We start from the raw sequence: 27853 nt of genomic DNA, 5'->3' as shown, positions 1-27853 counted from the left end.
TTTTCTGGTAATTTGCTTTTAAATATTGTTTAGTTGCGGGTTGTGGTTTTTTTAGCTTGTTTTTAAAGTGTTGTTATGTGGGCTTGCTTTTTTATTTATCATTGTTTAAACCAGTTCTCAAACATTTGCATGTCAAGGACGCCCTGAATGAAAGTATTTCTCTGCAGACTCCCATCTGAAATGATGTTTAACTTTCAAAATATATTCCAAATATTTAACTTTTAAATTTGAAGATATTTTTGAAAATAGCAGATCAGTCGTAGATCGGCTTTTTTCAAATAGCCAATAAAGTGCTCATATATGGCTCTCTCTTAGGCTTGTTTTCATAGACCTGGCTACTTATTTCTCTCACAAAACCTGGCAACACTGATGAGGACAACACAACAGCGGTGCATTCAAACCAAGTATGGCTGCGGACAAAGATATTGATGAAAACACTCACAATAGACGGTAAGAAAACACTGAAAATAATAGGTGTACATTAATACACAGTGGTGTTTTCGTGAGTAAATACAACACTGAATATAGGTGTGTTTATAACGTCAACAAACGGCCATGCAAGGCGCCTGTAGAACTGAAGCTGTGAGTGAAACAAACGTGTTTAAATGTAGCTTTAGCTTTGTCTGTCAACAGCTTTGGAAGGGCTGCACGATGACAGCTGTTTCCTTGTTGTCTGTTGTCAGCCATCCCGAAAAATGAAAGAATTGGGTACATTTATGCCACTTAGAACTTTGGTTACACAAATAGTGGTTGCAGCAGATAATTCCAGGAACATTTCCTTGGTTTACATTTGATCATGGGCTAATAATGCGAGGTCGGTTCACGTTAAACTTAAAGGTAGTTAGGGTAAGTGATTTTCTTTGGTCAAAATAAGTGTTAAATAGCTCTATATTCTGATAGTACTCATTGATATAGAGTGTTTGTTCAGTAACAGGAGAGAGAATGTCTCTCCTGCTCTTTAGTAAACAGAAAAATGCATTTTTAGGTCAGGATACCAATTTTATCCAATCAGGATAGAGAACTCAAGACAGGATACAGATTGAAGAAGTGAAATTGGAAGTGATGACACGAGACGACAAGAAATGAGCAGACACAATTGAAACTCAAACACTATAAAAAATGAAGCTGATAAACCTGAACCTATATGCCCTGAACATGTATTTTCTGTTTATTAAAGAGCTGGAGAGACAGGGAGACTCCTGAACAAACACTCTATAGCAATGATTGCTCTCAGAATTTAGAGCTTTAACAATTTGTAACAAATCTTTTCTGTTTTAACCGAAAAATATCACTTACCCTACCTTTTTAATGGAACTCAATGTTTTGTGAAGGCGACAAAAAGCAAATCATGTGCTCAACCTAGCCTCAAGACTATTATATTTTCACATTTGCATATTATAGATGTAAAAGTCAGACTCGATACAATACATCTATGATATAGTCTTGATCCAAGGCTATGCTCAACTCAACCATACCCACTTGAACCCCAACATCCAAATTCTGAGGGTAACATATTACCCAAAAATAGCCGATCTACAAGCTCACATACAACAGTGAATTGCGATTGCCCTGTGAGCTTGTAGATTGTAGACCTCTTCAATATGGCTTTCCCCAGCTAACCCCCCCCCCCCCCATTTTTCATCATTCCACTGTTTTTATTGATTTTATTTCTTATAGCCTTAGCCTTTTCTTAGTGTTTTTTCCTAATTAAGTAGTTTTTCTTTTGTTGTTTTCTCCTCCCCCCCCCCATGTAAAGCGTCTTTGGGTACTTAGAAAAGTGCTATATAAATTTGAGATATTATTATTATTGGCTATTTTTGACTAAGAGATTTGGTGTAGAGGGAAAAGAGCAGTCCAAGTATAGAGCCAAATTCCTTTTTACTAAGTCTATAGGCAGTAGTACAGTTAGGCCTGTCACAATCATTACATAATCGTCTAATCGCAATTAATTGACATAATTGCATTTTTTTTTAAACTGTTCACACAATTTTAAATATTAAAATATACATTTTCAAATGTATAAAATGATTAGATAAGTCAATTTCTTATTTGTCATATCTGCCCTGTGAAATTTTTGATTACGAAGCCTAAAAGGCAAACAGAAATGTATTTTATTCATGTGTTCCAATGCTCAATGCCAAACACACAATTAAATCGTTAATCGCAATTATTTGTTTGACAATTAATCGTCAATTTAAATGTAATCGTGACAGCCCTAAGTACAGTGTGGGCTCTAGCTGTATTATCATGTTTGTGTGTGTACAGTACACGCCATATTCATTCATAATAACGTTATGACATGCTTGTCTGTGTGTGTTTGTTCTCATATTAGGGGTACAGTGTGCAGCATGGTTATCAGTAACGATGAGACACCCAGCTCCTCCCGTCCTGGCCGTCACACTATCATCTTCGACCCTGATTTCTTTGTGGAGAAACTCCGCCACGAGAGTCCAGACGTCTTCCTGGAGTCGGTGCTCAGTAACGTCACACGCCTCATTGACCTGCCGGGGACGGAGTTCGCCCAGCTGCTGGGAGAGGAGAGTCCCAAGGCCCACAGTGGAGGAAACGGAGGCTTCTTCCGCTCTCTGAACTTCCTTAAACGCAAAGGTCAGCAGACCGATCAGCAGAAAGATGCTATGTCATAATTTAATATTTTGTTTTTGGAGATAGCACTCAAGGTATTCTTGCTTGGGTAATTGTGTGATGCCACAGACATGTGCTGCAGTGTTGTGGAGCTGGAATGCAATCTCTCCCATCGTTTAACCATATATTTAACCCATTAAGACCTGAAGCCGATTCTACAAATATCTTCTAAATCCCAACAGTTTTCCGAAAAACGTCTGTTTCTATATCAGTGGTGCTCAATCTTTTTCATGTCAAGCAGGACCCCCAAAATGTTATGTATTTGGCCGCGGACCCCCATAAAAATATATTGTTCCAGGGACCCCCAGAAGCAAAGATTTGAGTTAAAAATGTTCGCTTTGAAAATATATATATTCAAAGATTTGCACACATTTTCAAGATTTTTCAAAAATAGCAGATCTACAAGCTCGTAGTGTGGCACTCGGTGCCGCGCTATGAGCTTGTATATCTGCTATTTTTGAATAGCCCAAAGTGTAAAATAATGCTTTTTAGCTCAAATCTAAAAATGACACAGTTCCAGGTCTTAATGGGTTAAGGTTCTGTCTTATCGTTATCATAGGCTTTACCTGCCTCAACCTCCTCGCTCGATCGTTGTGTGTTTGTTTTGGTACTGTATCGAGCATGTTGACATGTAGGCATGATTGTTTATATACTGAGATTCTGTTTTAGTCTAAAAATCTAATTCAATTATTCAGTATGTTAGTTTCTTGTCCTGTCCTGTGAGGGGACTTGAAAAGCTGCAAAGAAATCTGTCAGAGATCTGCAATGGAATGTGCTAGTTTTTCTTTTCTAATTTGAATGCACTCTGTCTGTTCTTTCTGTCACTGTCACAGATAAGGGGATAGTCTTTGGGACACCTCTGACAGAAGGGAGCATCGCACAGATCTACCAGCTAATTGTTTACCTCAGCAAAAGTGAGTATAGACCAGTCAAAGTTCACAGGCATTTTGTGATTTTATGTGTTGTAGTTAACTTCCATTATTCATACAGAGATTACATTTTAAAAGAAATAAATATGGTCATTTACTCTGACTTTTAAACCGTATGATGGACCACTGAGAAGGATTTTATTTATCTGAGCACTTTCAGTATGTAAAGATTTGCCGACTGATTTCATTTGGATTCCATGCAAGCCAGCATGTCTTCTTTAAAATGTCTGCACCGAAACAAGCAGATCTACAAGCTCACAACAACACGTTGAGCTGCGACGTGTTGTGAGCTTGTATAACGGCTATTAGTTATTTTAAGATTAAAGAGTATTTTAAATGGTAAACTACCAATAGAATACATGTTTAGAGGCTTCTTCAATAAACATGAATGGTCTCAGAAATTTTATAAAAGCAAAAGGTCAAAGCGTCAATCTGTGATTTCTTCAACTGGTTTATGCTAGAACAGTAGCAACATAGGTTTACTTTAGAACGATAATACCTACAGTAAACATCATTACATTTTCAGTCATGAGATTTTATTTTGCTTTATTCCATGAGGACAGACAAAGATACTGAAAATATATTGTTGTATATAACATGTGAGCTGGTCTATTCTATTAGACCAGCTCTAAACATGTGATGCCATTCAGTACAGAACAATAAAGCACACGTAAACTCCTCCAAACAGACACATTATGAACTCAATTCAAACAGTTATATAAATAAGATCTACCGGTAAATGGAATGCGTAGCTACTTTATATGAACAAATCTCAACATAGCCAAAGAGTCAGTTTCATTCAGTAATCTGTGTTGCCAAGCATCAGATTCATATTTATTTGTAATGTTTTTAAAAACAAGGCAATGTTCATAAACTACAGTATAACAGACTTTTTACAGACAGCAGTCAACAGACAAAGAAGTATAAGACAAGAAATAGGTGTGGTCTCAGTGAAGCAAACGGTCCTTAAAACGTGTGCTTATCTTGGCACGAATGCAGCGGAAGGTAGATAATATCGTCATTGTCCGGCACCACCCTAAAGCATTGCAACACTCTCAATAGACCCTTTTCACAAACATGGCAAACGTAGGTCCACTTTATCATAGCAGTTTCTATATCTGTGGCAAGGTGCAACAAAAGTATGTCTGCTATGTTTGTAAAAACGTTTTATTTCCTTGATCCACTCAGGTGTTCACACTTACATTCACACATTCTCTTTCACACACAGAGCTTACCACATCTCTTCTAGTTTTCAGTTTCATATACAAGTTTGCTTTAACTTTAAAATCCTATTACTGGAAATATGCAAAGAAAAGACTGGCAATATCCGGTACCAATAATCAACATAATGTACTATGGCCAGAACAGCCCATATTAATAATAATGTTATTCTTCGACACATTTTCAAAAACGTGTAGATTGGCTATGGCCAAAATAGAGACTCTATTTAGAGTTGGTTATCAACTGTTGATTTATCATCAATGAATCTGATTGTTTAATCAGATGGTCTACTTTCTGTTGAGTTTTTTCAAAACCAGAAACATTTCATTTGACCTTGGTGACATTTGGTGCAGTCAGTGAATGATTGAAACAGACCCCACTGACTCCTGTCCAGTGTTGATTTTGTCAACTAAAACTATGACGAAAAATGTTCGTCGACTACCTTTTTCACTGACAAAAGCTAAATAAAAACTCAATAAAAACTAAGCTATGATGACTAAAACTAAGACTAAATAATATATTGACAATTTAGTCAACAAATAAAAACTAGACTAAAATGTTAGGGAGGTACTAGTGGAGAAGAGATCCAGTAAAACTAAGTCATTTTATGTTTGGTTGCGCTCGGGTGTTGTGCTCTGAAAATAGCAGATCTACAAGCTCATGACACGCTGTGAGCTTGTAAATTAGCTATTTTCAGCATGCAACTGAGTGTAAAATCAGCCATTACGACGCCATCAAGGCCCACCAACATACCTTTTAGTCGACTAAATCAACTATAGATTTAGTCAAATAAAATCTTTTCAGATGACTAAAATATGACAAACTAAATGGAATTTGCTGTCAAACTCAACGCTGACTCCTGTGTCCATCCATCCACCCACCCATCCAGACCTCCACGTGGAGGGGTTGTTCCGGGTCCCAGGGAACAGCCTGCGCCAGCACGCCCTGAGGGAGCTCCTGAACAGTGGGGCTGATGTGGACCTGGAGTCTGGGCTCTACCATCCCAATGATGTGGCCACTCTGCTCAAGAACTTCCTGGGAGAGCTGCCTGAGCCTCTGCTCACTCACAGACACTTCCATGCCCATCTCAAGATAGCAGGTGACACACACACACAGGCTACGTTCTTGTGCTGGCCTCACTTCTGTTTTTTTAGAGCTCTGTAACTTTATTTGCTGTTATAAGTGGTGCATTGGTGTCTGGAGACGTGGGTATCGTCAAGGTGGTCCATGCCCATGGCATTGGGGGGGGATAACACAATAAGCTGAGGGCATAATAATGTTTTTTGATTTTGGAATATAATATCAACATGCATAACTATTATGGTGCTGCAGGGGTAGACATTAAGGGAAATTTGCACTCTGGGCAGAGCCACAGCAGGTGGCAGAAATCTTTACAAATCAGTACTACAGGGAAATGGTGTGAAATTATTAGATGTTAATGTTTTAATTGTATTTTCAAGGCATTATTTTCACTGGCCCCACCGGGCAAGTGCTTGGTGCGTTCTGCTGGCCCGGACTTATATAAATAAATAATGTATTGTATTGTTGTCTTCTAATGGTATGATGATGGTGATGATCATGTACTTTATTAATTCCCAGAGGGGAAATGCACATTATTGCCAGCACAAAAACAACACAATACAGATATTAAACATAGGGTGTCTGCCCTGTGTTTTAAAAAGTAAATCATCATTATCAACATTATCAATATTCTGCTTTTTCAAAGTAGTGCTATAGAAGTCCTAAATATGTTATGTTAACAACCTTGGTTTTCACTTTCACTGTAGCTTTTGTTACATATGGGCTTGCAGGAACCTTTTGTCAGTCCTTGTTAATATGCTTCAAATGCAGCATATTTCCAAATGGCACTCATGCTGTTAATCCGGCAGTTCCGGATAAATGTTCAGCCAGATCACACTAGGCAGAGATGGAAAGAGAAAGTTGAAGTTCAATTATTTGACTCATATTTGTCACTGAAAACCATTCGTGAAAGCTCTGTGCACTTTAGCAATTTAACACCCGCAAACTACAACATTGTGACAGCTAGTCAAGTGAGGAGAGCTGAAGACAGCACTGTGGGGGGGGGGGGGAGGGGGGCTGATACATGTGAGAAACGAGGTGTGTGTGCGTGCGCGTATGTGTGCGCGTGTGTGTGGGAGTTTCCTATGTCACTGCGGAATGAGAAAACTGCAGGTTGTTTTCTTGACCTAGGCAGAGTTGAGAAGAGTTACAAAATGCACAGCTGGTGTCGATAGTGTGGCAAATCAGCATAGAAACCGTTTCAAAATGTCATTATCATTATGCTAGGGAAGGGAGAGATTGAAAGAGCTAGTGCAGTCATTTGAATCTTGTCCAGAGTACCTCATAATGTATTTGTCAATTGTCACTCAATACCAAAGGCTCTATGCATGCTCTTGTCATCTTTAGCAAGTTAAGTAATCCCAAGACTTGGTGCGCTCAACCCACAGAACTTAGATCAGTGCTGGAGGAAGATTATAAACATACAATTCCCACTCACAAAAATAGGTTTGAAAGCTTTAATGTACCGCAGGGCAGGCAGCAGTACAGTGTTTTGTATAGTGTGTGGATCTTTAGCAGGTTAACGGGTCCACAAACTACGTATAACACTGACAGCTAAACAAATTCAGTGAGGAGAGTTGAGGTGTGTGTGTGTGTGTGTGTGTGTGTGTGTGTGTGTGTGTGTGTGTGTGTGTGTGTGTGTGTGTGTGTGTGTGTGTGTGTGTGTGTTGTCGTCTGTCGCTGTGGAATGTCAAAACTGTTTTCTTGACTTTTACACTATGCAGTTGAAAGGGTCGTAATGAGGGTCAAAATGGTGGCTTGGATTGATAAGTGTGACAAATTGAATTGAAACAGTTTCAAAAATGTATTTGTAACAAGTGTAAAAGATGTGCTGCACTAGTCTCTGTATAACCTATACCTTCTGAAGGTATACGCTATACAGACTTAATTCATAAAGGGTTCCGTGGCTGAAAGGCAAAAATATGTGTGGACGACCGTCACTGGATGTTTCATAGGTGTTCTTTCCTTCCTACATAGTCAGTGCAGGTGGTGATAGCCCACCCCCCCCCCCCTCCATGACTAGTAAACAGGGTGTGCTGTGCAATGTTATTCATTTAAATTCTGTAACATTTTAAAACAGTAGAAAAAGTAAACAAAAAAGTAAACTTTTAAAACATACTAACATTAAAACTATTAACAGGAAGAGGGTCTGTGTGTAATGAATATACAATGACATGTTCACGGCCGTATTGTCCTTTTTTAACTGACACGTCCCTGTTTGTGAAGATGATAACCGATAATCCATGTCATGTCCCTCCTCCAGACATGACTCTGTTCAACGAGCAGGGCAACAAGACGTCCGCGCCCGACAAGGAGCGTCAGATTGAGGCCTTGCAGCTGCTCTTCCTGCTGTTACCCCAGTGTAACCGCAGGCTGCTCAAACTGCTGCTGGGCCTGCTCTACCACACCGCCAAGCAGCAGGACAAGAACAAGATGTCTGCCTCCAACCTGGCCCTCATGTTCGCCCCACACATCCTCTGGCCTAGACATGTAAATATTTGTAATAAGTGATTGCCGTGTGTGTGTGTGTGTTGATGCTTTTTTGATAATGATTGCCTAATATGGTTTACTGTGTGGATCATGATAATGATGATTGTTAGAATGGCAATAATAAGACTTAATATAGTACTTTTGAAATAGCTGCTTCCCATACAATTAAGAATCCGACCAGATAAATTATAGAATTTATAAAACTTTTACTGAATTTGAAAAACTTTTACTGAAGGTAAAGCAGGTGTATTTGTATAGAACATTTAATACATAAGTTATGGTGCTCTGAATAGTCGTCCAAAGGCATTCAAAAACAATGAAAGCAATACAATAGCCTATATGTAGTGAGAGTTTTAGTTTGTTTTTTGTCTGACATCAGTCTATATCCATATACTGTTCATATCGTCTCTGTCGGGTGGAAACCTCATATGTCGAAACAGTTACTTTTCAGGATTCAAATACAAAAATGTCAAACGTAGCAGATCTACAAGCTCCCTAAACGCGTCGCTTCGGGCCGCGCTTAGAGCTTGCGGCTCTGCTACTTTTGTGTGACGCTGTAGTGTGTTCAAGTAGGGCGTTAATCTACGAAAAAAACGCAAGTTAGAATATGGAGAGAGGAGGTTTCTGCCCGACAACAACGATATACAAAAAATGTAAATTTGCCATGATTTGTAGCACGTATTATCGACACGGTTACCTTTTCACTGCATCCTCATACAGCATTGCATTGTGTTGGAGTGGCCTGTGTTTGTTTCTCTAAGTAACCACTGTTTGACCCTCACACCCTCCAGATGACAGCTGCTGACCTGAAGGACAACCTGAAGAAACTCAACAATGGAATGGCCTTCCTCATCAAACACTCCCAGAAACTCTTCAGGGTAACACACACACACACACACACACACACACACACACACACACACACACACACACTCTAACCATATTACAGTACAGCAGAATGGCTTGCTCATCTGTATATCTGTGTTGTTGTAATTTTTCTTTTATCCATTAACAAATGTTTTTTTTTATCATTCCGTTCCAATTGGGGAAATGCTGAATTTCAGCTTTATTAAGAACTAAATTAACCCAAAACATTCTTCATAGCGCTTTCAAAGGAAAAAATAAATACACAAACGTGACACATGGATTGTCAAATTATATGTATCATTTTGCTTTGAAAGGAGGATTGATTATCACACCTCCAAGCCTTGATAACGTACTGAAGGCTTGGAACAGCATGGCTCTTTTAATAAAATGGGATAGCATACAAATACTAGCCCCCCCACCCTCCTAGCATCTGGATACAGGCCATATGTAGTTTGCTTTGTGTCCCACTGAGAGTTTATTGTTCCCTTTGGCTCCGTTTTCCACTGCCTTTTATGCAGGTGCCAGCTGTTAGGCCAAGTTAATGGAACGGAGCCAAAAGAAACCGTTTCAACATTCTGGCAAAGACCACACGTCATGACCAATGACCATAATTCTAACGTCGTATGGCAGAACTGCGATTTTAAACCCAATATGCTTAGTACAAATGTAATTCGTTTTGGTAGTGTATTGTAATCAAGAATGAATTGTACATGTATATTACGCTCGTACGGAAAATGAGGTATACATAATGAATGTGATCATTATTTTAGCAAAATTTCATGTACATAAATCCAAATTTAGTCATTCCAAACCTTTTTTTTATTGTGTTTGAGATTGAAGCCAAGCAGTACATTAAAGCAATGTATGACTTAAAAAATAAGAAAGCTGCAAGAACTGTCCTTTTTGTGTTCACTCTTTAATGTTTTCTGTTAGTAAATCCCCCTGGCTCTGACAATGTTGTATTGTTTGTATTAATAACTGTGGTGACCACATATCCTTTTGTTAAAATTTGTGAGTCACTCCTGGACAGACTGAAATAATTGACGCTTGGTTGCAGGTTGAAAAATAGAATGTCCACTCCAGGTTTAGTTAGGTTTCAAATTAAAGCTTGATTTATTTTCTTCTTTTACAGAGATGCATTAATGAAAAGAAAACTAAACTTGCAATCGAATAGAACTTCTTTGCGTGCTAGAGATTTATTTTGTCCTATTTTAAAGACTGTGTGCTTCTCACTCTGTTACGCCCCTAGAATGACGCACTTGTCCTTTATAAAGAGACCTGCCGGGGGTTGAGCACATTACAGCCATTAGTAGAGACACACCACAATACAAGGCCAATAAATAAAATAATATTATTAAATATAAAGAACTGGCTCCTACAATAACTTCTTTGTTTGTATTGTATCATATTGTACTGTATGTCATGATTGTTATAAATAAGGATTTGTGAAAGGAAAAACAAAAAATAAAACAAAAATAACGCTCATACTGGATATGAACCATCACCTATCTGTTTCGTCCAGGCTCCAGTCTACCTGCGGGAATATGCAAGGATGCACTTCGCTGGAACCAAGGCCCTCCAGACCAAGGTTAGGAGAAGAAGCCATGGATTAAAGTTCTCAGTCACCACGACTGACTCATTTGGATTCCATAGAAGTCAGCGTGGCTCCTGTGGAAGCATGTCGCACACTGAAAATAGCCAATCTACAAGCTCACAACACGTCGCGGTGCGACATGTTGTGAGCTTGTACATGGGCTATATTCAGTTAACTTATTAGTGACTTTATGGTGAAAGAGTATTTTAAGTGGTCAAACTAAGAAGGGGATCTCTGATAATAAAATCAAAGAAAGAGGTCCCGCACACTGTCTGGAACTTGCAAAAGATGTTGACCTTCATCAGGACAGACATGTCTTCTTTGATTTTATTATTAGTCAAATTCTCAACCTGTGATTTCTTCAACTGGTCGGCTCCATGTAGAACGGCAGCAACATAGGTTTTTATAATGATAATACCTAAACATCGTCATCTTACATACTGTGTTAATTTATTTTTAGGAAACGGCACTATAATCACAGATTGGGACAACGTGGTTCAGTCATGAGATTTTATTTTGATTTATTCCATGTATACTGCAACACCACCAACATACATTTTCATCAGCCATGGCTTTACATCAGTTCTCCATTATAACTCATAATATCCGACTCCCACCTCTAGCAAATTAGACGACGTCTCCTCAACTCCACATTTTGACCGTTGGAATATATGAAAGTGTAGTGCCAATTGTCACCACCAGAGAGCAGTACTAGACTACACCACACACTATGACACTATCATGGTGCTTGATTTCAAACTGCAAACATTGCTGCAGCATCATTTTCATAAATGATGTGCTTGACTTGCATCCATTCTGTGATGTATAAATGATTGTTCACGTTTGTTGTCTGTAAATGAAAAGAAAAACGTTTAGCAGTTGCATATCGTTGCTGTCGGGCATAAACCTTGTATCTCCATATTTCAACATTTTTTATTTTGAAGTGAAAGTGGTTGAGTGTGTCTGTGGGTTTTATAAATATTGAACCAATGAAAAGTATTAACATCACAGGTTATTTTTTCCATTTGCTTAAAAGCAACGCTTTTTAGACATACAAGGTTTCCAGCGACAATTCTGTTGAAAAGTGTGTTTTGAGAGACTTTTCAGTGGCGAAAACCTTAGAGACTACTTATGAACAACCCTATCTCTTCTAACTTCAGGATGATCTGGAGCTGTTGCCTGCGAGCAGCTCACCCATGCTGCGCGTGGCAGGTTCTTTGAAGAGGCCTGTTGAAGATATTGCTGACGTTGAATGGCCCAGTTCCGGGCAGCAGCCGTACCAGTCCCCAGCTCAGAACCACACCGAGGAGGCCCTCAAAGAACTGTTCATACACATCAACCACAGCATGCCTGACTCTGCCAAGAAGAAGAAACTCATCCGACAGGTATTGCTCGGGCCCAAACTTCCTGGTTGAATGTATTTCACTAGACATTAAAGGAGAATTTCGCCCCAGGCTTCTACTTACCTTTATTTGAGGTTGTTGACTCTCCATAAGAGTGGTCCAGGAGCCCAAATTCATAACAAGCTTTTTTTTCAAGTATATATGTGTCGTTTAGGACCTCAGGGAAGTCACTGCAGTATTATTGTGATAACGTGAGCCACCGTAGTGTTGTCAAAATAGCATTTGCTGAAATCTCATCTCGCGGGACTTCCGGGTGCTATTGGGGTAGACCGTCCTCCGGAACAGTAAAAGAGCATAAGTGTAAATGTAAGTCTCCCCCTCCCCTAAACCCAGATAGGCAAGCTGAACCCCAAAGGAACACCAACCGATGATGATAACCTCCAGTCCTCCCCAGCCTCGCGCAAGAAACACCACCGGCGCTCACGTTCCTTTGGTGGACTCATTAAGGTACAAGATTTCTACACTATAGGACAGAGAGATGTTGATCTAGCCTGGCTCCAGCCCGTGAATCGCTAGCCACGCCCATTAAAAAAATATGTTCAGGCGATTCTGGTCTGGTGATGTTCTCAGAGGAGGTCTCAGACTCGGTTGAAAATCGGTACGACGAATCGGGATCGGGATAATCCAGTATCAACCAATCGCCAAAGAGTCTTTGAAAAAAAAAACTTTGGCCACGCCCCCACCTCAGAAATCGGCTGCATTGAGAGGGCTTTCAGACTGAATAATGGAGTGAAACAAAATGAAAATTCAGGCTGAGTGTCAGGCTAATGTTGATCATCTTCAGCTTCTTTTCACCTGACATCGAGTAGGTTCACTACTAACATATTTGGAGGAACAGGCGATCCCTCACAGTTCCGCTCACTGCTGGACACAGGCTCCCTGACTGTAGGGGTCTTTAATGTTAGTACTAGTGACACAGACAGGCATGTCACAATTATTACATAATCGCCTAATCGCGATTATTTGAGATAATCGCAATTATTACGCGTATTCGTCGTCATCGTTTCCATGTTGAAAAATGTTCATACATTTTCAAACATTTTCCAAAAATAGTTGATCTACAAGCTTACAACGCGTCACTTCGTGACGCGCTGTAAGCTTGTAGATCAGCTATTTCTGCTATTTTGAAAATGATTAAATATATAAATATTAAATATATTTATTCAATATATTTCTTTGTATAATTTAAGTTATTTGTCATCTACCCTGTGCAATTTTTGATCGTGAAGCCTAAAAGGAAAACAAAAATGTAGTTATTATTCATACTATGTTCCAATGTTCAATGCCAAAAAACAGAATTAAATAGTTAATCGCAATTATTTGAGTGACGATTAATCGTCATGTTAAATTTGTAATCGTGACAGCCCTAGTGAGAGAGAACAGCTTCCCACCTCTGAACATAGTGTAGTAGACAGAGAATACCCTCCCATGATACCTCTGAGCCAATTGTGTTCATTGGAGCACCGAGCCGGAGGCACTGTGGAGAATTGAACTCCAATCTCTATGGTGGATAGGCTGGCACTTTAACACTGTGCCAACCGGACGCCTCTATGATTAAGTTGCATTTTGTGAAAACAATAAAGCGCTATATTGTGCTTTAAAGCTAGGCTTTCTCTAAACAATAATTTATACGTGGCTCCACACCATTGCTAATTGTTTGAATTTGTCAAACTATGTCATAACAAGAATGTTTCATAAACCATAATGGTCTCAGATATTTCATGAAAGCAAAAGTTAAAGCCTCAATCTGTTATTTCTTCAACTGGTTGGAAGAACAGCAGGAACATAAGTTTAGAACGATAATCCCAAAACATCATAATTGTGCTAATTGTTTAGGAAATGGAGCCCTAGTGTGTGTGTGTGTGTGTGTGTGTGTGTTGCGAAGGCTCCCCTTATACAGGAGCCTTCCGTAATATCAATATATGGATGATAAATGAAACGGCTATGCTCTAGGGTCATCCTTATATAGCGAGTACATCCTGTTGCTACTGTATATAAGGTTGAGTCAACGCCGGATAAGCCAGATCAGAGATATTTCAGTTCAGTAACTAACTAATAAGTGTAACTAACAAAGAAAGAGTAAAAGGCCTTACAAACCATTTACCCAACCTTCTGACTCGCTTACCAGTCTTGATTACTCAAGCTCCCACAAGACTCCCATGAGGGTACCGTTTTGACCGACGGCGCTCAGGGCAAACTGCTACCAGCTATCCACCCATACGAACAGTCCTACAAACTCGTTCGATACGAACAGTCCTATAAACTAGTTCATCTCAACAGTGTGTGTGTGTGTGTGTGTGTGTGTGTGTGTGTTGTTCGGTCGAGTCCCAATCTGTGGGACTTGACTTAACAAAACTTTTAAGTTGTGAGATCTTTGTTTTTGCTTTGTTTCTAATCTGATGTGTTGAATTAGCGTAAAAATCATGGAGAGCACCTTACGATAGAGAGCAGGAGCAGGCATGTCTCTCCAAACACTGTCACCATGGAGACGAGAAACCCTAGGAAGGAGAATCGTCTACAGTCGGTGAGCCACTTTCACCAACATAATAACAAATGTGTATTGAGCTTTTGTAAACCGCATTACAAAATGTTACAATTTGCAATAAAAGCAACAATAATAACCCATGTAATAAAAAAGGTTGTGTGAGATTTATTGCAACTTTGCAATAAGTGAATAAACTGATTTATCTATTTCTTAGGGCAGGTCCTACCATCAGAAACCGCTGTACCGTCAGCAGTTTCTGGTGTGGTCTGCAGTTCAAAAACACACTTATACAGTATAATGCATAATAAAAACATTGATACAGAATATTCTTGGCAGGAAAAATAAAACGAGCACAAACTTAATTGGAGTGTTGATTATTGTTTTAAGTAACAGTCCACTAGAGATACACAAATGTTTTAGTGCTTGGTTTAGTAGCCAATTTGGCTGAATTGTATTGTCATTCCTTTTTTATACTCTAGCTGTGGTGGTAATATTCTTGCTGTGGTGATACACTAATGCTGAATGAATCCAGATGAAAAACACATTCTCAGTTACTTACTGTAACAATAACCTGACTTCATGTTACCAGGCTCTCGTGTAATCTTTCATGTTCTACTACTTTTACAAACTGCCCTTGCATTTAAACAGTCGGAAATTAATGGTACTTGTACTGTGAAAAATATTAGGAGGATGACTATTTCTACGTTTTTGTGCAATCCATGACCCTAAAAAATGACTAATGGTAATTGTGAATTTTCTTGTCTTTATAAACAGGTGACCAGTCCATTGAATACTCCTGTATTGCGGAAGGCAGCAGGACTGGTAGTGGAGACCTCAGTCGGTAAAAGACTTAAAGTCTCCAACTCCAAGGTAAGACAGAGACGCTTGTGTTCACATAATAGCTAGTATCACCCAAAATGAAATTATTGGAACGCTAATCAAATCTGATGGCTGATGATAAAAATGTGATGCACTGTTTTTAACTTGGGTGTTTCTGCCCTCGACAACAATAAATGTATGTGTAGTATAAATGTATATTTCCATTTGTCTTTGAACAAGGTTGGATTATGAACTTGTTTTTCCACAAACCCATATCCTTATTTATTCAGAGAGCGAACAAGAGGCAACGCTTAATTTAATAATTTGATTAACATTAATGTCAACAAGGAACTACCCCCCGGTGAACAAAATGGTGTTTCCACTGGGATTTTCCCCATGTGGGGAGGGAGAGTTTTCTGAGCACACAGCAGATGCTGCTGGCAGGCATCTCCCTTGTTGTTGGTACACAGCCATTCTGTGAACCGTCAAGGGTCACTGTGTTCTTTCCGCTCGTGTGTTTTGCTTCCTTTGTGCCCAGACAACCTCCAGTCCAGTGTCTCTGTGAATTCTACCAAAGCGTCCGTAGCAACTGTTATTGTCAGCTAATCTGAGTCCATATTTGACTATTGAGGTCCTACAGCCAGGTTGACCGTTCAGCATACCTCAAGTACAGCACTTAAAGTTAATTTAATTTCCACCACTGCAGTTAGTCCTAGGACTAACACACACACACACACACACACACACACACACACACACACACACACACACACACACACACACACACACACACACACACACACACACACACACACACACACACACACACGTGCGTCGGTGCTACAGGGAAAAGAAAATGAGTGCTTGTTCAACCTTTGCAGTGAGATATGTTTTTGTTCTCTCTTTTGTCCCTCTCTTGTTCCTCTGTGTATGACCCCCCCCCCTCTCTCTCCATCTCCCCAGGAGTCTCCCTCCCCTTACAGGATGTGTTTCTCTCCTTCCCAGGAGATCTCAATGTAGAGACATGACTCTTCCGCCTCCTGGACCGGGCAGTATTAGCTTTTACGTTAATCATTGTTTTCATCCAGTGATGCTTTTTGTTTTTGACTTTTTATGAAACTTTTACTTTTTAATAATCAGCACCACACAGTCATACAAACCAATCCAAGGCTGACTTTTATGTAAATTATAATCCATTGTATGATATGAGGCATGCACCGAAAATAGCACATCTACAAGCTCACAGTCACAACGCGGGCCATCGGCTGTTTTTGATGTGTGACTCTGCCATGACGAATCAGGCTTTTACTTCATTCTCCTTGAACTATTTGTATGGTGTCTCGTACAATAGTGCAGATTTGGTTACTAGAGTGTGGCAAGTGCATTGCCCTAGTTCTAAAGACTTGCGTCATGAGTCATGACTATAAATAATCTCATTAACATCACATCATTAATTTTGTGATTGCCAGTCCAATCTTACTAATTGGGGACTGAGCCAAGCAGACAAATGTAACTCAGGCCTTGGTTTGGTTTGGCTGTCTGTGGCCTGCGTGTGCCATTTATAACTTGAAACCTTTGATGTTGGCTACTGTATCTGTCTCTATGACCACTAGCTTGCTGAGCGACTTCAGTATTTTGTAGTGTTGTAGTATATGTATATATACATATATATGTGTTGTACAGTATGTGTTTGTTTCAGTTTTTTGTCTTCACTGTACAGTATTTTGGTACACTTTTGTCTCAGTTACAAACTCTTTAAAAAAAAAATCTTCTGTATGTGTTATACTAAAGCATATGCATTTGATTGAGCAATACAGTATTTTGGTACATTTTGGGCTCAGTCACAACTGGATTTTGAGTTTTTACATATTTCTTTTAATCTTTTGTATGCGTTAAACTAAACCATATGCATCTGATTGAGCAATTTGCTTTTTTTAATAACACATTATATTTCGGCTAGTCCAGCTTTGATGAATTTGGACTTATACTATGTATTATTGAGATGTGAAGTTACCTTCTCAGGAGTTCTAGGGAGCAGAGAAGGTCTTAATGTCTTTTTCTCATGCTGTAACAGGAATACGACTTATTTTTGCCTCATTGTGTGTTATTCATATATACCCTTGAGTGCTGTGCTGGTGGACATTCATTACTGTCGCACCAGACTAGAAACAAGTATAAAAGACTTAATTTATTGTTCAAAAGTCCAGCTATGTGTACATTAAGCTTATACGTGTTTGGCCACACCTTCCCATTCAATGAGACCGGTTCCCAATGTTCTAGCTTTGGAACTTTTTGTGCATTTTGTTTGCGTTCACAAACAATCATTGACCGCACATTCCTATCGGCATAAGAAAAACATAAAATGATTCTTGAACTGAGCTGTATTCTTCTTTGATAAGTCTTGGCTGATGTAGACTTCAGTGGGAGAACCGTTTACATTTTCTGAGGGTAGGAATGCTGATCTGGGATTCAGGTCTCTTTGACTACTGTACCTCAGTCTTTTTGATCTAAAAAAAAAACTCATTATAGACTAGCAGCTCGCCCACTGTGACATGCTTTGTTACAGGCCAGTGGTTGGGATCTCTGGATATTAATATGTGTAAAATGTGAAAGGTTACATTCTGTGGTTTCTTTCGTAAGAGCTTTTCTCTTAATGTTTTTTTTTTTTTTTTTTTTTTGTTTCCAAATGGGCTGGAAAGGATAGCACTTTTAAAGTTGAGGTTGACAATTGAAATGTTACTGAAGTGTTAAATTAAGTTGTAAGAGTGTAACTGATGGGTGTATTTGTTTTGGTGGTGATGAACATTGACCAGTACAGTCGGGTTGATTATTCCCTATTTTATACTCTCACAAATGTTTGCATCTGTCCCTGTGTACTGTACTTAAGACACAATATACAGTGCTTACATGATGAACTTACTAATACATATGCACAGCATGAAGTCTATTCTTTATCAATCTAACGATGGAGGGATTATCTTGCTGACACTTTTCCAGGTCTGGTATTTCAGAAACGGGATCTGACACACTGGAAGCATGTGGGAAATGTATCAATTGTTTTGCAATATTTATTGGTTAGACAAATTAATAACAGTGCGTAGCTCCAGTGCGCTTGTATTTGTAACATTTGTAAGAGAACATTTGTATTACCGACAGACGGGACAGGGTAGGGGTGCGTTCATGACCTGACTTAACTGATCTTGGTTCATCATTTTGTACAGCTAGTAGGGATACACTGATACCACTTCACCATGGCCAATACCCGTTCTGAGTACTGCACTTAATCCTTTGCTTATTACCAATACTGTCCTTTACAAAACGGTACAGACTTGCATAACCCTTATTAAGCCTGAAAATAGCCTGCTTGTAGATCATCTATTTTCGGCGAGTGACTGTTGTGTGGCTTTATTTACTTTTTTTGTTTAACCTTCAGGCGGGTCGCTCAGTATCAAATTCTTATTTGCAAGGAATGGATGGCCTGGAGAGTCTTTGATGTCGCTATATTTCCGCAGGTATTGGCTCAGTGTCTGATACTGGTATCGGTGTATTCCTGTTGAATTGGAGAGTTTGTGGATGTTGAAATGATGGGTTTGTTGAAAGTGATTGCATGTGCTATTGTAAGTGCAGATGGATTCTTAAAAGCATCTGTCCCTTTTGTGTTTTAAATGGTTTCTCATTTGAGCGCTGGTGTTTATATCTGCACCTGAATTTAATTAATAAATTGACTACCAATTGGAAAATTGAATTCGGTCCTCTGCTTGTTATTTTACAGACCCAGCTGTTTCAGATTACCATTTCTGTTACCAATTTATTTTTTCACTATTTATTAAGTTCGACATTCATTATTTTTTATTTTTAAGAACAAAACCAATATTATCATATAGTTTTGTATTTGACTTGTTACAGGATATTTTGGTTTATTTTATTTCGCCTTTCAAATTTTATAATCTGGCTTTGAAGACCATTGGCCAAAGTCAGTGATAATACCGGGGTGAATTGCTCAAAGGTTATTTGCCATTCTGTCTTAGAAATGCATGTCAGAGCCTTATTATAACCTTACCAGTATGGCGTGACCTTTTCCCTTTCCAAAATGTGAAATAGTTTGATCATACTTAAACTTAGAAGGAAGTGTGGTCACTCACCAGACAAACAAACTGTGGATATGACCTCAGTGTTTTCACAACACTAGAAGCGGGTTCTGTAAAAACTAATAATTGTGTCTCTAATTTAGTCAGGATGTTCACACCGAGGTCATAAAGAGGTAGGCCAGCGGTTCTGGAACTTTTTTATTTCAAGGACCCCCATAACTCAGAGTGTACACATGGAACCAAATGGACCCTTTCGATTTCCACCTGAGGGGGTCATTTGGAACCTCCTCAAGGTACCCTGAGTGTCCCTGGACCCCACTTTGAGAACCACTGAGGTAGGCTATCAACAGTATGTGTCTTAATCACATTAATACTGTGATGCAATTAATTATCATACTGTATGACTAAACCCAGAGTGAAGTGTGTGTTACCCATGGCAACGTTGAATCTATGCTGGTTCTATATCATTACTCATGGAACCTTGTGTTTTTAGTTTTTTTCCCCCTACACTAACGTCTTACGGGAATTCCTTCATTATACAAGTGGAGAAACATGTTCTAAATGTGACAAATACATTAGTAGATGTAGTATAAGGGCAGGACTGCATTTCAACATGTCAAACATTGTTTTACAGGGCAACCTTCCGCCGTTCTGCTTATTGTCTTGTATGGTATGGTCTGTTAGCCTACTGTGTCAGCAGCATATCAGGTTTGCAGGTTTACTGTGATCTGTAAAATAATGTTAACCATGTAAAATTATTCCTTTTGCGTGGCAGTCTCCTTTGCATTAAATGTGTTTTTCTACACCGACCAATGTTGATATCATATCTTTCTTTACCGAAGAGGTTCTTTCATGTAGATTCAGTATTAATAAAAAGGTACCTGACACCGTTTTAATACTGTATATAAGAAGACTACAGGTATACCAAGTTTCATGCATGTCATCTTGATACACAAATTATAGCCAATAACATTGAAATGGGTCACGTGCCTGTCTGTAGACAGGTTGGCTGACATTTCCCGGCTAAATTAGATAGGGTAGCCCACCTGTCACTTTTAAATGTTATAATTTAGTTGAGAGATGAGGTCTTTAAATTGCCTGTTTTCACATTATGTATGCCCTGGCGCGTTTAGTTCACTTGATGGCGCTGTTGTGTAGTGGAGAAATGGAAGCATTCACCACCATGGTCTTCGCACTGAAAAGACCAATCAAACAAATGGCCAAATCTGTGCCAAATGATTGACTTTATAATTGTCTTCACCCAAATATCTCCTGAACCCGAAACAAAGTGGCCTGAGCTTTTCAACTAATTTAGAGTGCACCGCAGTGTCTCGGTTCAGTCAGACTTTAAAGGTCGACTTCACCCATTTTCAACTTCACCCATTTTCAACCTATCTTCATATAATTGGTCCTCACTAATGATAAAATGGTGTCATTTGTTTCTACTCAGTCTGTGTCTCGTAGGAGGGCTGTGGACACTTCAGAACCCTGTCATATCATCAGTGACATTATCGTTAGGAAGGCTTTTTTTTCTTCAATATTTCAAATGTTTTATTTATTTTTATTAACGCGAGAACAATGGCTTCCATTATAGCATGCTAACTTTCCAGGAATAGAAAGCCTGTGCTTTCTATTAGCTTGGATTCCCCATCGATGATGTCACTGGTAGACCGGTTTCTGAACTGTCCATGCACAGCCCTCCTCTAAGACAGTGGTTTTCAACCTTTTTCATGCCAGGGACCCCTAAATTGATATACATTTGGACCGCGTTTTCAAATGTAGAAGGATCTTTTGAAAATGGCAGATCTACAAGCTCACAATCGCGACCACCATCTGAAAATGTTTTGTGCCAGGGACCCCCAGAAGCAAAGATTTTAGTTAATGTTCTCTTTGAAAAATTAATATATTCAAGGATTTGCACACATTTTCAAGATTTTTCAAAAATAGCAGATCTACAGTAGGCCTATATCTGCTATTTTTGAATAGCCAAAGCTATAAGTGATTAAAATGATTCTGAGGCTATGTTAACTAATATAGCTGGGGACCCCCTGGTAGCCCCCCCAAGGACCACCGGTGGTCCCCGGACCACTGGTTGAAAACCACTGCTCTAAGACATAGACTGAGTAGACAAAAAATGGGGCCGTGTTATAATGAGCATTAGTGAGGAGACAATTATACGAAGACGGGTGGAAAATAGGTGAGTAGGTTTCCTGGGAGTTTTTCAGGCTCAGCATCTTTATTCTCTCGTCTCTATCACATGTAATTAAACCTCTATGAACGCTTGCCCCGCTCAGCTGCTGTATTCCCAATTTTTTCCGCAGACACCCCACTGCGCCCCTTTGAGTCCCATCAAGCGCCCTGCGCGTACCACTATAGTCTCCGCTAGCCTGCCATTGGGTGTATGTGTTGCTGGCGCTGCTTTTGTAATTGCTCACAGTGCAGAAACTAGGCTGGTGTTTTTAATCATCTTGTCTCTTTGACTCAGTGTTAAAGAGCTCCAGCCAGCCGAGTGGGAGTAGAGAGAGGAGCAGGAACTCCCCTCCCTGTCTCTCCTGGTGCTGCCGCTGCTGCTGCCCATGGCATCATCATCATCATCATCATCATCAGTGGTGGTAAAAGTACTCACACATTTTTTTACTTAAGTAAAAGTATCAATACCGCATCAGTGTAGAAATACTCTGTTACAAGTGAAAGTCCGGAATTCAAAATGTACTTAGAGTAAAAGTACAAAAGTATTGGTATAAAAATGTACTTAAAGCAGTGGTTCTCAAACTTTTTCATGTGAAGGACCCCCAAATTGACACTTATTAGCCCGCGGACCCCCATTTGAAAAGATAAGCCAGGGACCCACATAAGAGAAGATTTTTACGGCTCTCTAGCAGTGATTCTCAACCATTTTAATTTCAAGGACCCCCAGTTTGACATGCATTAGGCTACGGACCCCCATATAATGGCATGTATATCTCTGGGACCCCAATTCATATTGTAAAATCAATGTTAATTTAACTCTGAGAGTGTACAAATGGAACCAAATGGACCCGTTAGGGTCCATTTGGTTCCATTTGTACACTCTCAGAGTTACAGACCCACAAGGGTCCATTTGGTTCCTACCCATCATTTAGCTGGGGACCCCCTGGAACCCCCACAAGTACCCCTGGGGGTCCCCGGACCCCACTTTGAGAACCAATGACTTAAAGGACCAAAAGTGGAAAGTACTCATTATGCAGAATGTCCAATTTCAAGTTTTCAAATCTAGAAGGATCTTTTGAAAATAGCAGCTCTACAAGCTCGCAATCGCGACGCATTGTGAGCTTGTAGATTGTCTATTTTCAAGTGTCCGAAATGTAAATAGGGCTGAAGTGGGTAATGTATGTTTTGCAATAATCAAAATCTACAAAGTAACTAGTCTAAAGTTTTCAAATAGGCCTAATTGTAGGGAGTAAAAGTACAATATTTTTCTCTGAGATGTAGTGGAGTAGCAGTAAAAGTACAGAAAGTTGGAAATACTCCAATAAAGCAAAAAATACTCAATTGTACTGAAGTACAGTACTTGAGTAAATGTACTGTACTTAGTTACTTTACACCACTGCTCATCATCATCATCATCATCATCATCGCTGCATCTGTCCATCTCTGCTTTCAGCACTAGCCTCGACCTGACGCGGACCATCCCATTGCCCGGACGGACGCCCGCTCATGTGATTGGCTAGTTGGTTGTCAAAAAAAGGCAACATCCAAAATTGTAATGTGACATGATGATGTCATCATCTGCAGCCAGGCAGCAACTTGTCTTCATAGGGTTTTATGGATCGGATGTATTCATTAAACTGATTTATACATATAAATCTACAAGTTCAACAACGCATTGCGATGCGATATGCTGTGAACTTGTAGATCTGCTAATAATTGTTGGCCTATAAAGAGCTTCTGTAAACCAGTAGTTTTTTTTTCGTGCCAAGGACCCCCGGCCCATACATAATTTGGGCCGGGGGGGGGAACCCCCATCTGAAAATGTTTTGTGCCAGGAATCCCTAGAAGAGAAGATTTATGTTTTCGTTTTTTTTAAATCAAAACTATTCAAGGTTCCAAACATTTTTGATATTTAATAAAAATATATAAAAATTGCAGATGTACAAGCTTGCAGCGCTGCACGAAGTGACGCGCTGTGAGCTTGTAGATCTGCTACTTTTGAATAGCAAACGTATAAATGGATAATTGGGATGCTACATTATTAACTATTTTTGCTGGGGACCCCCTGGGGGTCCTCCCCTCCCCGGACCCCACTTTGAGAACCAATGCTGTAAACTAATTTACACAGCCAGCGGTTGCCCGACAACCCAACCAACTAACTACCCAATCATAGAGCGATGCCACAGTCCCTCCGGACTATGGCATCTAGAGACCCAACAACCCAATTCGGACCAATGATTCAGACGCATTGCTAATGAAAGAGTCGCTCCCCCATAGTTATAATTGGCACTGCCCCCCCCCTCCCCGCGGCGTGTGGATGTGGAGGGGTCCCCCTGGATGTGTCAACATCTACTTCTTTCCTTTGTTGCAGATTATCATCCGAATGACTCATTCAATTCAGGGAGGTACAATACAACTGATTCGCCTGTGGCCAATTTGTTATGCATCACGTTTGAAGGCCATCGTTCTTGTGTGTGTGTGTGTGTGTGTGTGTGTGTGTTTGTTTATTACAGTTTCAAGAGCACACTCTTAAATCAACCTGCCACTCTTCATGGGAGCATACATACATACTGTACAGTACAAATAGAATCCAGAGACCAATGATTAGGAATCTTCGGTGTTTCCTGCTACTAAATGTGGGCAACACCAGCCTGGAAGAAGCTATGGCATTTCTCTGGGGATTACAACACAGCCAGGCTCCATTTGAATTTGAATTTCAAAGCCTTTTTTCCCCAGGAAATTCATAATAGACTTAAGTGAGCTCTCTGTCTGTGGCAGCATTTGGTATTCCAGTTATGCCAGTTGTTATGCCAACCCCCCCCCCCAAAACCAGTTACTGCAGCATAGAGTATGGTGCATTGGTTTGGCAACTGTCTGTAAAAAAAAACAAAACATTTGTTGTGGTGATCCTAGAGAGCGAGAGAGAGACAGTCAGAGGATGAAAAATAGACGTGCTAGTAGGTTTTCCTTTCCTACCATTTCTCTGTCCAGGCTCCGGCAGCCCCAGGCCCTGATTTCGCATCCCCTGGGGGAATATGAGAGAGAGAGAGAGAGAGAGAGAGAGAGAGAGAAATGGCCTACTGTCACTGGATGTGGCTCCTATGTGACACCACTGCCACTAAATAGATGTGAGTTCACACAGGGTTCTGCCCTTGTGTGTGTGTGTGTGTGTGTGTGTGTGTGTGTGTGTGTGTGTGTCTGGGGGGGGGTGGGGGGGTAACTCATAGCGTGGGTGGAGTCTCAGGGGCTATTATTTGTAAAAGGTTTTGATGGATGATGGCTGAGAGAGAGAGAGAGGGAGCGGGTGGGCGAGCGAGCGAGGGAGTCCCCCTTTTCCTTTCCTCTCCTTTTTTTTTCGGTGCCTCACTGTTCTCTCCGTACAGAGAGCACAATGACTCAATGAAAACTGTGAGGGGAGGAGAGGCACACACTCACTGTACAGCTGCACAACACAGGAGAGAGAGAGAGAGAGAGAGGAGAGAGTAATAGAGCTCTACAGGAACACCACAGAGGACACAGGAGACTAGGAGCTGTTGGAGAGAAGGGGACTTTAAGACACTGATCAAAGAACAGGAGTATATCTTTTTTTTTTTTTTTTCAGAAGCCACCCCAGGGATCAAGTGTCCAGTCATTCTAGAGAAAGCTGAGCTGAACTTCCAAACCACCTTCTCCTGTAATTGGTCCTCTCATCTCTTTCTGTCTTCAAGTCTTTTTTCCCCCAAAGCTCCTGAGTGTGTGTGTGTGTGTGTGTGTGTGTGTGTGTGTGCTTCATTTTGAAGGGGAGAGAGGGGTTGGGTCTTGCGAGGTGCATCAGTGCCCCCCAGGTTCAACCGGAGCCCTTCTGAAGGGTGTTGGATGACAGAGCTACCGGGCCGTCTCTGGAGCTTCACCGTTGGGACCACGTCGCCGGCGGAGAGAACCATGTTGCCTGGCGGAAGAACCTACGGAGCCGGGGCCCAGGTGACCCCTGGGACGTTGGGACCTCCGACCGCCAGGTTGCGGCACGCGCTGGCCCTGGTGGTCCTCGCCCTGGTCATGTGGGCCGACGGCGCGGCGTCGTGCCCTTCTTCCTGCAGCTGCGTGGGCACCACGGTGGACTGCCACGGCCTGGGGGTCCGCAGCGTGCCCAAGAACATCCCCAGAGGAACAGAGAGACTGTGAGTACACATGTAGATTGTGTGTGTGTGTGTGTGTGTGTGTGTGTGTGTGTGTGTGTGTGTGTGTGTGTGTGAGAGAGAGAGACACTTGTGCATACATGTGGATGTAACTGTATCACTTCAAACTCACAGGCTGTGTATACAGTATTATGTCAATTTTGCATGTGTGTCTCTGTGTGTGTGTGGGTCTTATATGTTGATTCTTTCTCTATGGCAGTAGTCTGTTTTACTTCACATCTCTCTCTCTCCATCCCTCTCTTTAACTCCCTCCATCCCTCTCTCTCTCTCTAACTCTCTCTTTCTAACTCTCCATCCCTCTCTCACTTTCTCTCTATTTCTCTCTCTCTCTGCAACTCTCTCCTGTAAAAAAAAGGAAAAAGAGCCTGTAGTCTCCACTAGAGTTCCCCTGCGTCCCCAAAGGGAGCTGCTGTGTCGTGATTCGTGACTAAAAGATCTCATAAACCTCTCTGTGCTGCTGCAGAGCACACGGTGCAGTTCACCATGCCCTGACTGTACCGTAACTATAAGCCACCTGCTCCTCTGTCACACCGACGGACACTATACATACAGCATGTGCTTCTCAAACCTTTTCATGTCAACGACCCCCAAATTGATGTATTTGGCCGCAGGGACCCCCATCTGAAAAGATTTGGTGCCAGGGACCCCCCATAATAGAAGAACTGTGTTAAACCATTTAGACCTGGAACTGTGTCATTTTTAGATTTGAGCTAAAAAGCTTTATTTTACACTTTGGCTATTAAAAAATAGCAGATATACAAGCTCATAGCGCGGCACCGAGTGCCGCGCTATGAGCTTGTAGATCTGCTATTTTTGAAAAATCGTGAAAATGTGTGCAAATCTTTGAATATATATATATTTTTTAAAGCGAATAGTTTTAACTCAAATCTTTGCTTCTGGGGGGTCCCTGGAACAAAATATTTTGATGGGGGTCCGTGGCCAAATACATATGATTTTGGGGGTCCTTGACATGAAAAAGTTTGAGAACCACTGATATAGAAACATACGTTTTTCAGAAAACTGTTGGGATTAAGGAGACATGTAGAATCGGCCTCAGGTCTTATAGGGTTAAACCATTTAGACCTGAGGTGTAATTGGAAAGCAAACGTATGTTGCTATAGTGTGTCGCGCTATGAGCTTGTATATCTGCTATTTTTTGAATAGCCAAAGTATAACATATGGATAAAGTGGTTACACAGATACTGTACTTCCCCGGTTTAAAGTTATTTAAGATTTCTCCAAATCATTCGAAGATAGCCGATTTACAAACTCACAATACCTAACTCACTATACCTAACTAAAAGGGGTTCAATTAGTTAAACACATTTTTATGCTATATTAACACATTTGCTGGGGACCCCATGGAACCCCCTTAAGGACCCCTGACTGGGGGTACCCGGACCCCACTTTGAGAAGCATAGCAGCACTATAGTATGTGTGTATGTATACCTTATCACGCGCACGAGACACAGTGACAGACACTCTGCCCTGAGCCCTGTGCGTGCTGTGCGTATCTGATGGCGTGATGTCAGAGTGACATGTTTTCTGCAGGCAGTGGTCTTTAATTACACTGTCTCCCCATTTTGGTGGTGTTCTCTCTGGGTCTGTCTGCACGCATTGCGTCCAGTGTCTGTGCTCGCTCTCTTCATCGGTCTCTCTTCATCTGTGTCTTTTTTTTAATACCAAAGCACTTTCTTGAACCATAGCATCCATATTCCCGGGGGGGGTGACATTAGGCAAAAATAGCAGATCCACAAGCTCACAACGAGATTTTGAGTAGCACTATACGATGACAGCCAATAGCTCACAATACGTAGCATCGCGAGATTCGCCACGTGTTGTGAGCTTGTAGATTTGCTATTTTTGCTA

General features: G+C 40.6%; 2 protein-coding genes across 3 annotated transcripts in view; both read left to right on the top strand.

The window, feature by feature from the left end:
* The first annotated feature begins 377 nt into the window (after nucleotides 1-377).
* arhgap19 (Rho GTPase activating protein 19) lies at nucleotides 378-19838 on the top strand. Of its 2 annotated transcripts, none has more exons than XM_084085161.1 (12): nucleotides 378-450; nucleotides 2333-2607; nucleotides 3477-3557; nucleotides 5683-5892; nucleotides 8137-8363; nucleotides 9155-9241; nucleotides 10753-10818; nucleotides 11985-12209; nucleotides 12561-12674; nucleotides 14641-14751; nucleotides 15487-15582; nucleotides 16537-19838. In XM_084085161.1, exons 1-12 carry the CDS (start codon nucleotides 407-409, stop codon nucleotides 16549-16551), a joined length of 1551 nt encoding a protein of 516 aa, XP_083941287.1. In that variant the 5' UTR covers nucleotides 378-406; the 3' UTR covers nucleotides 16552-19838. The 2 variants fall into 2 exon arrangements, with proteins under 2 accessions (XP_083941287.1, XP_083941286.1); XM_084085160.1 differs by having other exon boundaries at nucleotides 16495-19838.
* A 5705-nt stretch (nucleotides 19839-25543) lies between these two features.
* The window catches only part of LOC311058273 (slit homolog 1 protein-like), a 103717-nt gene continuing 101407 nt past the window's right edge, over nucleotides 25544-27853 (top strand). The window contains exon 1 of the mRNA XM_084075658.1: nucleotides 25544-25966. Coding sequence (XP_083931784.1) covers nucleotides 25665-25966 — 302 coding nt within the window. The 5' untranslated portion in view covers nucleotides 25544-25664. The remainder of the gene's footprint in view (nucleotides 25967-27853) is intronic.

This window comes from Gymnoscopelus microlampas, assembly GCF_963454915.1.
Source record: "Gymnoscopelus microlampas genome assembly, chromosome: 2".
Lineage (NCBI taxonomy): Eukaryota > Metazoa > Chordata > Actinopteri > Myctophiformes > Myctophidae > Gymnoscopelus > Gymnoscopelus microlampas.
The sequence above is the reverse complement of the archived record's forward strand: the minus strand, read 5'-3'. Positions and strand labels throughout refer to the sequence as shown.